General features: G+C 48.3%; 1 protein-coding gene across 4 annotated transcripts; it reads left to right on the forward strand.

The window, feature by feature from the left end:
• Positions 1 to 213: 213 nt before the first annotated feature.
• Positions 214 to 9,232, forward strand: RCAN3 (RCAN family member 3). Of its 4 annotated transcripts, XM_064635115.1 has the most exons (7): positions 214 to 464; positions 1,439 to 1,469; positions 4,147 to 4,187; positions 4,847 to 5,089; positions 5,607 to 5,780; positions 6,231 to 6,402; positions 7,162 to 9,232. In XM_064635115.1, exons 4-7 carry the CDS (start codon positions 4,895 to 4,897, stop codon positions 7,368 to 7,370), a joined length of 750 nt encoding a protein of 249 aa, XP_064491185.1. In that variant the 5' UTR covers positions 214 to 464; positions 1,439 to 1,469; positions 4,147 to 4,187; positions 4,847 to 4,894; the 3' UTR covers positions 7,371 to 9,232. The 4 variants fall into 4 exon arrangements, with proteins under 4 accessions (XP_064491185.1, XP_064491184.1, XP_064491186.1 ...); XM_064635114.1 differs by lacking the exon at positions 1,439 to 1,469 and having other exon boundaries at positions 215 to 464; XM_064635116.1 differs by lacking the exons at positions 1,439 to 1,469; positions 4,147 to 4,187 and having other exon boundaries at positions 215 to 464.
• The last annotated feature ends 2,499 nt before the right edge of the window (positions 9,233 to 11,731 follow it).

The raw sequence follows: 11,731 nt of genomic DNA on the forward strand, positions 1-11,731 counted from the left end.
GCCGGCTCTTCTCCAGATGCAGCTCCGAGGGCGATGTGCGGAATTTTTAAATAAATTTAAATAAATCCCCCCCCCCCCCCCCGCCCGACCTCAGCCATCGCCGAGCCCACGTGACCCGCCCGGCGCGACCCCTCAGCGGGGCGGGGCATGCGCGGGGCCGCCCCTCCCTCCCTCCTCTCTCGTACTCCCCTTCCCTCCTCTTCTCCCTCTCCCTCCCTCTCTCCCTCCCTCCATCCGGGTCACCGACCCCCTCCCCGCCGCTCCCGGAGGCGCGGGGGGGGGAGAGGAGGGGGGGGCGCGCGCAGGCGCGTTCCCGCCTCTCCCGCCGCTCCCGCGCCGTGCCCGTGCGCGCTCCCGCCGCTCCGGCCCCACACGGGCACCGCTCCTCGGCCGGTGCGCGCTCCCGCCGCTCCAGCCCCACGACAGGGACCCCGCGGTGCGCGCTCCCGCCGCCCCGCCCGCAGGTGAGGTGAGGCCCGGCCCGGGCCGAGCGCTCCGAGCCGCGGGTGGGGAAGTTGTTGTTTGGTTGTTGTTGTTTGGTGGTTGTTGTTGTTGTTGTTGTTGCTTTTCTCTCCCTTAGGGCGGATCCCGAGGGTTTGGGGGGGGTTAATTAAAGAATATCCCCAGCGAGGGCTCCGGCCCGGGCGGGGGGTGACACCCGGGCCCTGCGCTCGCCCGGGGCAGCTCCACGGGGTGTGGGGTCGTGGGTGGGGTGGGAAGGGACCTCAAAGACCACCCAGTGCCACCCCTGCCATGGGCAGGGACACCTTCCACCAGCCCAGGTGGCTCCAAGCCCTGTCCAACCTGGCCTTGGACACTTCAGGGATGGGGCAGCCACAGCTCCTCTGGGCACCCCGTGCCAGGGCCTCCCTCCCTCCCAGGGAAGGATTTCTGCCCCTCAGCTCCTCGGGGAGGATCCTGTTGCTGCGGGAATCGCCATGTGCAGCCCTCACGTCGAGGGTTTTCGGGAGGGTGGGATGTGACTGGGAGGGAGCTGCTCCTGCTCAGCTGCTGCTCCAGAGGATGTCCAGGAAAACCCCCCAGTGCTGCCTGTGCCGGGGAAGAACTGAAGCCCCCGGTGGCAGAAGCTGCTTCGCTTAAATTTCAGAAGGTTTTTTTAGCTCTGCGTGAAGTTGGAGAGTTTGCTTTCGAGCGTTTGAGCGGCCCCTGTCACCCGGTGTTCAAGTGGTAAGCAGGTATTAATTCCCAGAAGAAAGGGCTCAGTGAAAGGTCTGATCCCAGTGGCTTTAGTTCTTGGGATCCCCTCAGTCGAGCTGTGTGAGGGTGTCAAATCTGAAACGAGCAAATAGTTTGCTAATGAGTATTGCAGTGAAATCGCTTTTAATTTGTTTATTGCAGTTAATACTCTTGTAAGAATTAGCTGATCATAATAGGAATTAGCTGGTTGTAATTTGCATTTGCATATCTCCATTCACAGATAAGTGGGAACCTCTCACCTTTCCAGGGAGGTAAGTGAAGAAATTCCCTTTTTTCCTAGGGAAGGTGAATCAGAGTGTTTTGGCTGTTGCACTGATAATCACATTCCTGTGCCTGTCTCAAGCTTGGAGTGCCCTTCTTCTGGTTTTAATGCTTTCTAATAATTGCATAATCAAATAATTCTGCCTGTTCTCTTTAAAATATCACTTCTCACAGGGCTGTTTGTCACTGGACTTGTTAATTAACGTTCACACATCAGTCTTACCTGTCTCATCTGATACCAGGGAAGGTGTTGGATATTCTTGCACTGCTCAGTAACCAGGTGCTCTGATACTGATTTGGGTGAAGTCATGAAAAACGAGTAACATGAGAAAAAAAACCAAAACAGAATTAACCATGTAGGTTTATGATTAAAAAGAATAGAACTATGATGCATTCTTAATGAAGGAAGAACCACAGCATAATTGAAGTAGCTTTTATAGCTCAGTGTTCTCTACAGAAGCTTTTCAGATTTTGGTTTTACAGCAGGAAATGCTGTGCTGGAAATTACACAGAGCTCTTGATGTTGCTGCTGAAATGTTCCCTTAACTTAGGCTAAAATTGATTCTATTAAATCCCTTCCCCTGCAAGCTGCAGGAATTCAAGGGAATAACTGCATTGTGCTCTGCAGCTTAACCATGTCCAGGTTTCCACTCTTGTTCTTTAAAGCAGTGAGATGATTTCTGGGAATTAAATTTGTGTTCCTGGCTGAGGAAGGAATTTAATCTGCTTCCTGGCACGGGGAGGGTTAAACTGCCCCAGCTCCCTGGTGTCATTTACACTCCTCACTGGAGACCTGCTGCCTTTTCACAGGGCAGAAAATTTAACCCAGTCGGGCATTTTCCTGCTGTATTTAAATCTTAAAACATGATGGTTTGGTATCTGATCAAGAGCTGGGGACAGGGTGTTTTCCATCAGGATCCTTAAACTCTACAGACCTGCAGAGCATCTGCTCAGTGCAACAGTTCCCCCTCCTGCAGGATTTGATGTGGGCCATGATGCCACACGTTGCTGGGCAGCAAAAATTGGGATTTTCCAAGTATGGAAGGCGTTTACAGGGGAAAATGCCACAGTGGTGAGCAGAGGGCAGGCCTGCAGGGCAGGGCCAGCAGGGCTGTCACCTCAGCTCTGTGCCCAGAACCCAGATGTGCAGTTGGTTTAATCCCCGTGTGGTTTGGAGGTGGGAGGGCAGAGGTGGTGCTTGGTTGCCTGTTTTTCACAGGGGGCTGGATGGAGCGAATCAGGACACAGAGTGAAGGTGCAGGGCCTGCCAGCTGAATTTATTCACTGTTAAGATGATAACTGGGCAGGTTTGTGTGCATCTCTTGACAGTCACAGTGACTGTGCAACCATCACTGTCTGTCCACTTCCCAGGGAACTCGAATTGTTCAGTGGTACAGAAATTAATTGTAGAGAAGCTGGGTGCTCTGGCTCTTTTCTTGGCTTTTTTTCCCCCTTTCCTTTTTCATCCCTCCTCTCTGACTGTGTGTGTGCTGTCTGGGATATCTGAGCTCCTGGCACTTGTCTGCAAACACTTCTGTTTGTTATTGATCCCTCTCCTATTCCTGAGTCGATTTGGCAAAGACCTTTCCTTAATTGTGTTGCCTGCCCTACCATCAGTCTTGCCTTTTACTTTTCCATTTGTCACCTTTTCCTTTACAAAACTGCCCTGTTCTGTTCCACCACAAGACGTGGCAATAACGTGGATGTCTTCTTTTTTTTTTTTTTTCCAAAATGCAAAAGGAGTTTCAGAGTTTTAGAACCTCCTCCTGCTGGAACTTTGAACTTAATTATAATTCTCTGAATTACTTCAACCAAATTCGGAAAAAGAAGGAAAAACTGAGATTTTTTCCCCCCCCCCCAATAATGCATTCTTTAGGTCTTTTAAGCTGATGTTTTAGAACCAAGGGCTGGAATGTTGCTCTCAGTTCCACCTTGGCTGGACTGGAGGAGTGTCTGTGTCCTGCTGCCTGGTTTGCTGAGCCCAGATTTCTCCCAGAGCCAGATGGTGCCTTTTGTTTTTTCCCTTGTTGGCACATTTTTGTTCCCTTTTCTCTTCCCTCCTTGTGTGAATCAGCGAGCACAAAAAAGGAGGTTTCCACCAGCAACTCATTTTCTTCCCTTTCCATCCTTTCTGTGACACTGAGGAGCTTTTCCTGGAGAAATTCAGGAAATGTTCCCAGGTCTGTGCCCGAGTTTGTGGTGGTTTGGCTGAAGGGGTGACAGGGACTGGGGCAGTTACAGGAGCACAGGATCCTTCCAACAGCTTTTGTTCCATGAATTTAACTCATTTAATGGAGCATCACACCTTAGGTGTGTCCCAGAGCAGTTTGGAAATACTTAAAACCATTTATCCTAAATATTTTTCCCTCATTTTTACGTGGTTTTTTCTCCTTAACTGCAAAGTGTTTGTGTGTTGTTAATTAGAAGTCTTGTCTTAATGTTTTCCCATGAGTGAGAGTGGGTTTATTCTGCATTTTTAATGTGTTTTTGTTTCAGTTCATAGCATTTCTCAGTGTCTGCTTCAAAAGAATAAGCTGATATTCCAAATGAGACCATTGCCAATGAAACACCAATATATTTACCTATCTTTTTTTAGTGTTATGTGCTAAATTAACACTCTTTCCAAAGGTAGATCCAGTGCAGTTCCATGTTTTCTCTCATTTGCAGTGTGATAACCTCAAGATTATTGCAGCCATAGGTGGCAGAAGGTATGCTCCTTTAAAATCTTTTTTTACTGTATAAAAGCTAGTCTCCCTAAACTCTTTTATTTAGTCTTTTGCTTTTTTTTTTGCATGTTTTTTTTTAATCCCTTGATGTGTTTACTCACAGCTGTAGATACTCTTCCCCACGGGAAGGAAAGGTACTTTCCAGTGCTCAGGAGAAGGAAATTTCCTTCCATTAGGAGATTTTAGATTTTGTTCCATATGTGCCTGGAGAGGCTTTGGAGAGGTGGTTTAACTTTGCTGGGTACCTGAGGAAATAAAGTTATTTCCTCAACTATCAGAAGACCCCTCTGATGACTCGGGAAGGGGTTTTAATTGTTAAATAAGAAATGGCTGTTCAGTGCAGAGTGTGTCATGGAGAAAAGCTTCTAGAACAATGTTGTCATTTTGGTTTTCTGTCAGGGCAAAGGGAGGAGGAATTTCAGCTCCTTGACAGGAAAGGAACTTTCTGTTCCTTTTGATTGAGCAGCAGAGTCTCTGCTCCCCTTGCAGGGTTGGGATGAGATGCTGCTCATTTGGGGGCGACAACAAACGTCAGGGTGACTTCTCTTCTTTGCTTTTGTAAAATTCTCTGCCTCCCCAGCCAGGGCAGGGTGGTGTGGTGCCCTCCCACTCAGTTGGGGTTGTGTTTTTTGGGATGGCAGAGCCCTGCTGGAAGCTGGCCCGTGCCCAGGAGCTGCAGAGGGTGAAGGATGCTGAGGGATCCCATGAAGTCCTGGAGCGACAGCCAGTCAGACCTGTACAGCAGCGACCAGGAGGAGGAGGAGCAGATGATTTTTGGGGAAAATGAAGATGATTTGGAAGAGATGATGGATTTAAGTGACTTGCCTACCTCCCTCTTTGCTTGCAGTGTCCACGAAGCTGTGTTTGAGGTGCAGGAGGAAAAGGTAAGGCAGGGGGAGGGTGTGGGGTTGGAAGTGCAGCTGCAGCTATTTAATGTTTTTGCCTGGATTTTCAGTGTATTAATGCTTGTTATAACTGGGGGAACAACCCAACCCGAAGTGTTTTCCTGGGAAGCTCAGAGCAGCATGAGTAGAGTTACCAAAGAGCAGATAATCCCACTCTTCCCTGGCCTTTGGAATTGTTAGTGGATACACGGTGCTGTGATGTGAATTTTTGGAGATCTGCACTTCGAGTTTCTCTCACTAGGTGGCAGTTTGTGTATTCCGAGCTTTTGGTCTCTGTTCACATCCAGGTGCTCTTGGAGTTTCAGGTTTAACTCTGGGACAAAGCTGCTGCACTGAACACGGGTTTACAGGGTGACTGAGGGAGGTGTGGAATGGGCAGGTGGAGGAGATCAAGGAATTGGATGGGATTTGGGAGGGGAAAGGGAAAGGACAGTGTGTTTTCCCAGAGAGAAAATGTTCATTTTGTGTCTGGAGAATGTTTGTACTTCATCTCTAGGAAAGGTTTGAAGCCCTTTTCACAGTCTATGATGACCAGGTGACATTCCAGTTGTTTAAGAGCTTCAGGAGGGTGAGGATAAACTTCAGCAATCCCGAGGCAGCAGCGAGAGCACGGATAGAGCTGCACGAAACAGACTTCAGTGGGAAGAAGCTGAAGCTTTACTTTGCACAGGTGTGATGGAACAAAGATGTTGTGCCTGTGTCCCTGTCCCTTTATTCCTCCTTTGTCCCAGAGTTCCATTTGTGACAACCATCAGAAGTCACCTCCAGCCTCGTTGTCCTGCACTGAGCCGTGTCAGGGAGTCACTGGCAGGGATAAAATTCACCCTTTAGGGGCAGTTTTGCTGTTCCTACCCAAACAGAAATGTGCTGAAAAGAAAGAAGTGGATGCAAAATGTTCCATATAACAGATGCTTTGCAGAGATATTGTTGCTGGATCAGCACTGGCAGCACTTGCACAGGCCAAGTTCTGAACTGCAGCGTTTCCCTGGGGGAAATTATTTTTAAAGCTGGGCTGAATGGAGCATTGCTAAAGCAAAGGGTGGAAAAGCATTAGTGGAGAAGGGACTAAATAAAGAGGGAATTAATATTTGCCATCTGTATCTCCTGGTTTTGCCTCCAGGTGCAGGTATCCAGCGAAATAGGGGACAAGTCCTACCTCCTCCCTCCACAACCTGTCAAACAGTTCCTGATTTCCCCACCTGCCTCTCCACCAGTTGGGTGGAAACAAAGTGAAGATGCAACTCCCCTGATAAACTATGACTTGCTGTGTGCTGTCTCCAAGCTGGGACCAGGTGGGAACATTGACCTGCTTTTGCTGTGATGCTTAACTTTAAAAAATGGTTATAGAGGGATTTTATCTCCTTACCTTTGTGTGAGAAGAAACTCGGTCTCTTTTATGTGATGTTTCTTCCTTGAATGAAATGATCCATCACTTTTTTCACTTAATTAGTTAATTGGTTGAAAGAGTAGCACAGACTGGCCTGTGTGGTACTGCCTCCATCACATCCATATATTGAATTCTGTCAGAGTCTCAGCATTAAGGAACAAACTATAAAGGAGGCATGAGAACTTCAGTCTCTTGCAGATGGGCAGCTCAAGTTACCAAGGGTGTAGAGGTGCTAATATGTACTTTTTGGGTTTAATCATCATCTTCTTTCTGAGCCTTCCTGGGAAACCTGGTGTTTGCTTTCTGTGAGAAACAGGAAATATGGAGGCTTAACCTTTTCGAGGGCTTTTGTGGGTTTCCATTTACAAATGTCACATAAAATGTACAGCATGAATGATGCCACTTAAAAACGGGTGTGCTGCTTGTGCTTTGATGTCTTCAGTGGCTCCTGAGGGTTTTTAGCATCCCTCCCTTGCTTTAAATGCCCGTTGAAAGGCTGATTGTGTTCGAAGGACGATGTAAGTATTTTAAAGAGGCTCAGTGAAGTGTGGAGGTTGAGCAAACCGAACCTTTGGTTGTGCTGCTGGGGATGTTGAGGAGCTTTTGAGGTGAAATGCTTTGCCCTGGGGGTGCTTTAGCCCGGTTTTTTGTTTGCTGCTGCCAGGGGAGAAGTACGAGCTGCACGCGGGGACAGACTCCACCCCCAGCGTCGTGGTGCACGTGTGCGAGAGCGAGACAGAGGAGGAGGAGGAGATCAGAAACCCCAGACAGAAGATCCTGCAGACCCGGCGCCCAGACCCCCCCCCGACCATCCTGGGCGACTCCAAGGCCTTCGAGTGTGCCCTGGAGGTGGGGGGCACCATGCCCTGCTAGAGCTGGGCTGCTCCAGGGGGTACCAACACCAGACACTCCTGAGTCCATGTGTTGATGTCTGTGCTGCTGCTGTAGCGACAACAGATCTGACTTGTAGTTGTCTCTCATGCTCAAGAGTTTGGATGCCAATGCTCTGAAAAGCACTTTAATTTTAGGGACTAGTCCCTCCCCCACCCCCCCGAGTGTAGCAAATCCACCTGACTTGAAATAGTGACAATTAGGGAGTCTGGTTGTGTTTTGGGTTTGGTTTTTTTTTTAAGATGTTACTCTTTTTTGTTTCTGTTGTACAGTGTGATGTACCAAGTGCTGAAATAATCTCTAGCTGTCGTGACTGGGTTCCAGAAAGCTCCTTGCACAGCAACTTAAAGCTGATCTGTGCTGGTCCAGCAGCTTCCAGTTAATATAGTGTTAAACACAAGTGAAATGCACTCTTTGTGCTAAAACTCCTTCCCAGCTGAGGTGGGGATTAACCTTTGCTTTCCTCAGAAACACCAAGTGTGTGTTTGTGATTTGACACGAGGCACAAACACGGGGATGGAGCTGAACTCAGCTGGGTTTGGTGGCTGCACCGGGGAAGAGCCACACACTGAGTCTGTCCCCAACACTCCTGCTCTGAGCTCTGGGTGGTGCACTGCTGGTTTGCACTGACACCTCATTAGGAGTTAATTACAGTGGGTAGATTAAGATATGGGTCCAGCAGCTGAATGGTTGTCTCTGATCCTCTCTGAACATGTCCAGTCCTCCAGGCGGCTCCTGGGCCGGATATGCAGTGACTGTTAGGTCATGTCAGGAGATAAGATGCTGAGGGTTAATTTTTAACTTCTCCAGTCTGTTTTGTATTCTCAAAGACAATCAGTTGCCTGGCTTAGCCAGTTCTTATGCAGTTTCAGCCCTTGTTTGCTGTTTTCCTGTGTGGCATCCTGCGTGTCTGGCAGAGCATCTGCTGCCTCTGAGAGCAGGGTGCATCTTTTAGAATACAGATCTTTAATTTTGTGATCTTGTGTTAAGTGTTTTTTAGTAGGAGGAAAATATGCCTTGGTATAACAACACCTACTCCTGTGCTTTTATGCTATTTTATAGCCAAACTTTTTTAGTCTAGACAGATTCTTCTTTTTTTTTTTTTTTCTATTTCAGAGGATAAAATGATTTGTGAACAAACCAGGCTGCTGATGTTTGTGTGTAGAAATCACTTGAGTCGTTCAGAAATTCGGATTTTTCGGGTTCATTTTGGTGTGGTTCAGTCGTTCATGACGTGCTTATTGAACTTCCCAAAGTGTTCTCACTTGGCTGACAGCAGAGAGAACAGGAATGGTCAGGGGTTCACAAGGATGGAGCAGTTTCCAGCTCTTGTGTTGTCCTGGATTGTGATCCCTCCCACCACCAGCTCCACGTTGCAAAGTGGGATCCTGCAGGCAGGTCCTTGTTCCAGAGGCAGGAATAGTAGAGATTAAAAAGGTAGGAGAATGGGGTTTGTTCACCTTGCCTCCACAGGTGTGATATTTATGTATCTCTTCAGGTATTAAAATCACTCAAAGACCAACTTCTCTGTCTCACTGTTCTGTGGTACCGAAACAAAGGGGAAAAACCCAACAAAAACCTGTACTACCCATCAGGCTTGTGGATTGTTAAAATTCCAGAAGCCCTGTCTGGATTCTCTGTGCTGTTTATATTTTGTGAGCTGTTTGATTTCTCCCCCACTGTAGAAGGTGCTGTGAGTAGGAATAAGTGGAAAACCCTCAGAAACAGTTTTCTAAGGCAAAGCAAGTGTGATGTTGTCGATGTGTAAACGTGTAAAATGTGGAACATTCCAGCACTTCTCATTGTGTAAAGACACTTAAAATAAAACAATGCAGTGCCATTCACACTTGGGATTTTAGCTGTTTTCCAGAGGTTGGACCAAGTTTGATATATAAGATTTTTAATGGTGGTGTCTGCCTTGAGTGAACGCTCCCAATAACTGTTTGTGGTTTTCCATGTGGAAATTATCAGGGAAGTGAAGGAGTTGGGGGTTTCAGCAGAAATATCCTGGGAGCTGCTGGGCTGCAGGAGGGACTGAGGGTGTTTTTGGTGGGTTTGGGGGCCTCTCACAGCCCAGGTCAGTCCTCAGGGGAGTTTGACACTTGGGCCAGTCCTGAGCTCTGCAAAGATTTTGTTGCAATTAAGAGAAATATTTCCTTGCTTTCAAAAAATCTCCCAAGACCCATTTCCGCAGGAGAGAAAGGGCCAGACTTCACAGAAATAATGTGGGATGCACTGATCCACAAAACTAAACCATGGGCTTTTGTCCTGGGTGACATCAGGAGCAGGTGAGTCCTGGCCATGGGTCGGTACCAGAAGTGGCTCTGGTCACTCCAGGGTGACACCCTGCCTTGGGAGTGAATGAACGCCAGCTCTGCTTTATTTACTGCGTGCCTTGACTCGGTGACAACCACCAGAACCTGTTTCTCTGAATCACTGACCTGCTGCTGGGTGCTATTTTTAGCAGCAGGGCTGGCACAGGGGCACCAGCTCGGCCCTTTCCGAGCCTGCACTTTGTATAAATAAATACCCCAGATCCCTTTAAAGCTTCCTGGAGAAGCAGCTGAAATGTGTGGTGTTTCTCTGGGCCTGTGTCTTCTGGATTTACAGTTGCTGAGGGTGGTTTGGTTTTATTTCCCAACAGCTGAGAACAAGCCCTGTTTTTGCAAACTTGTGATTACAACTCCTCGTTCTACCTCTTTGCTGAACTGCTTCCCCTGGAAAGGCCTCATGGATAAAATGCCTATTGCTTCATTTATTCCTTGAAAGGTTTCACTTCCATTTTTGTCTGCTTTTGGATTATTTAGCCCAGAACAGAAGATTGTTATGTTCATCTTGCCAGGCTTTGTTTACTTGTTCTGCTCTGAGTGGAAAACTTGCTAGGAGAGATTTATGGTCCAGTGTGTGTTTAATGTGGAAGGAGACCCCAGCCAAGCCTCATTCCCTTGGAGAAAATGCAGAGCAGGATAAAACACTCCTTCTCCTGCAGGTATTGCCCCTGCAGCCCGGGGGGGTGTGACACAGGGCTGGCCCTGACCTCGCACTCAGCTCCAGGAAGGTTTCACAGGCTCTGTTTAATTTATCTCAATTAAAAAAGACCAGGACTGGAGTTGTGTCTTACCATGTGCCCATCTGAGTGGAGGAATGGGTGGGACCTTGAGCTTTTTTAGGCATTTTAGGTTGTGTTTGTGCTGAGTCCCACTAAAACCACACCGTGTTCCAACGTTACCTGATGTGTTAAAATCCTCCTCTGAACGAGGGCTCTCGCCTTTTTAACACCTTGGCATGTTCAGGCTTGTGGAAGGGAATGTTTGATTTCCCTGCTGCACTGAACACATCCCAGCTATCAGCAGTCCCAGGGTGAGGCAGTGGGAAGGACACTCCTGGTTTGCTGTTACATAAAATATCAAAATACCGAATTGTGTGTCCTTGGTGACTGTGCAGGACCCTGTCCCTGTCGGGACAGCTCAGCCCAGCAGGCAGGGCCTGGGCTGTGCTCTCCTGCTGGGACAGGTCCCCTCAGCTCAGCTCCAGCCCTTGCAGGGCTGTCTGGGAATGGCTTTGGAGGCTGTGGGGATGTGTAGAGTGCCGAGGTCCCGGTTTCACAACACAATCCCAGACTCTAATAATGAATTTCTGGTCAGTCTGTTGCAATATCTCTGCTCTCCCTTTGTTCTCTCTTTGTTCTCACTAAGACAGTCCCAGGCCCTGCCCTGCTCAGTGCAGGAAACGTAACCAGTGGTGCTGTGAACTGCCCTGGTGTTCCAGGAGGAGTCCAGACCTTCTCCATGATTAAATTCGGGGAATTTATCTTCCTTAGGGCTTCTGTAAGGCTGTGGCAGCCCTTGTAGTTAATTGAGAGTCCTGTTACGTCTTTCAGCGTTCACTGACTCTGTCAGGATTGTTCTGGAGCACCCCAGTGTCTCCTTTTGTCCTCCTCTAACAGGAATAGATCAGGATTGGTGGCTGAGGAGCTGTAAACTGGGTAACTGGTGTTGGCAGCAGTTTATACACAACAGTGTATAAACATTTATATGTATTTACACATTTAACGGTGTGTAAACCCAGTGTGTGGGTTTATTACTGTAGCTAATGGTAAAGGGCTACAAGTTTAGGACCTGGTGAGGGATTTCTTCCCAAGCAAACACTTGGGAAAGTCCCACCCTCCCTCTCTGCTGTCTCACATTTGCCTTTGCTGGGCTCGTCCTTGGCGTCCCCGTGGATGTTCACACCCTCCTGAGCGTCGGGGCAGGGGCAGCACCTCATAAATCCAGGTGGGTTTTATGGCTTAAAGGATGCTGAGCACACTGGGGTGCCTGGGAGCAATGACACTGGGCTGCTTC

This window comes from Pseudopipra pipra, chromosome 24, assembly GCF_036250125.1.
Source record: "Pseudopipra pipra isolate bDixPip1 chromosome 24, bDixPip1.hap1, whole genome shotgun sequence".
In the NCBI taxonomy this organism is placed as follows: Eukaryota; Metazoa; Chordata; class Aves; order Passeriformes; family Pipridae; genus Pseudopipra; species Pseudopipra pipra.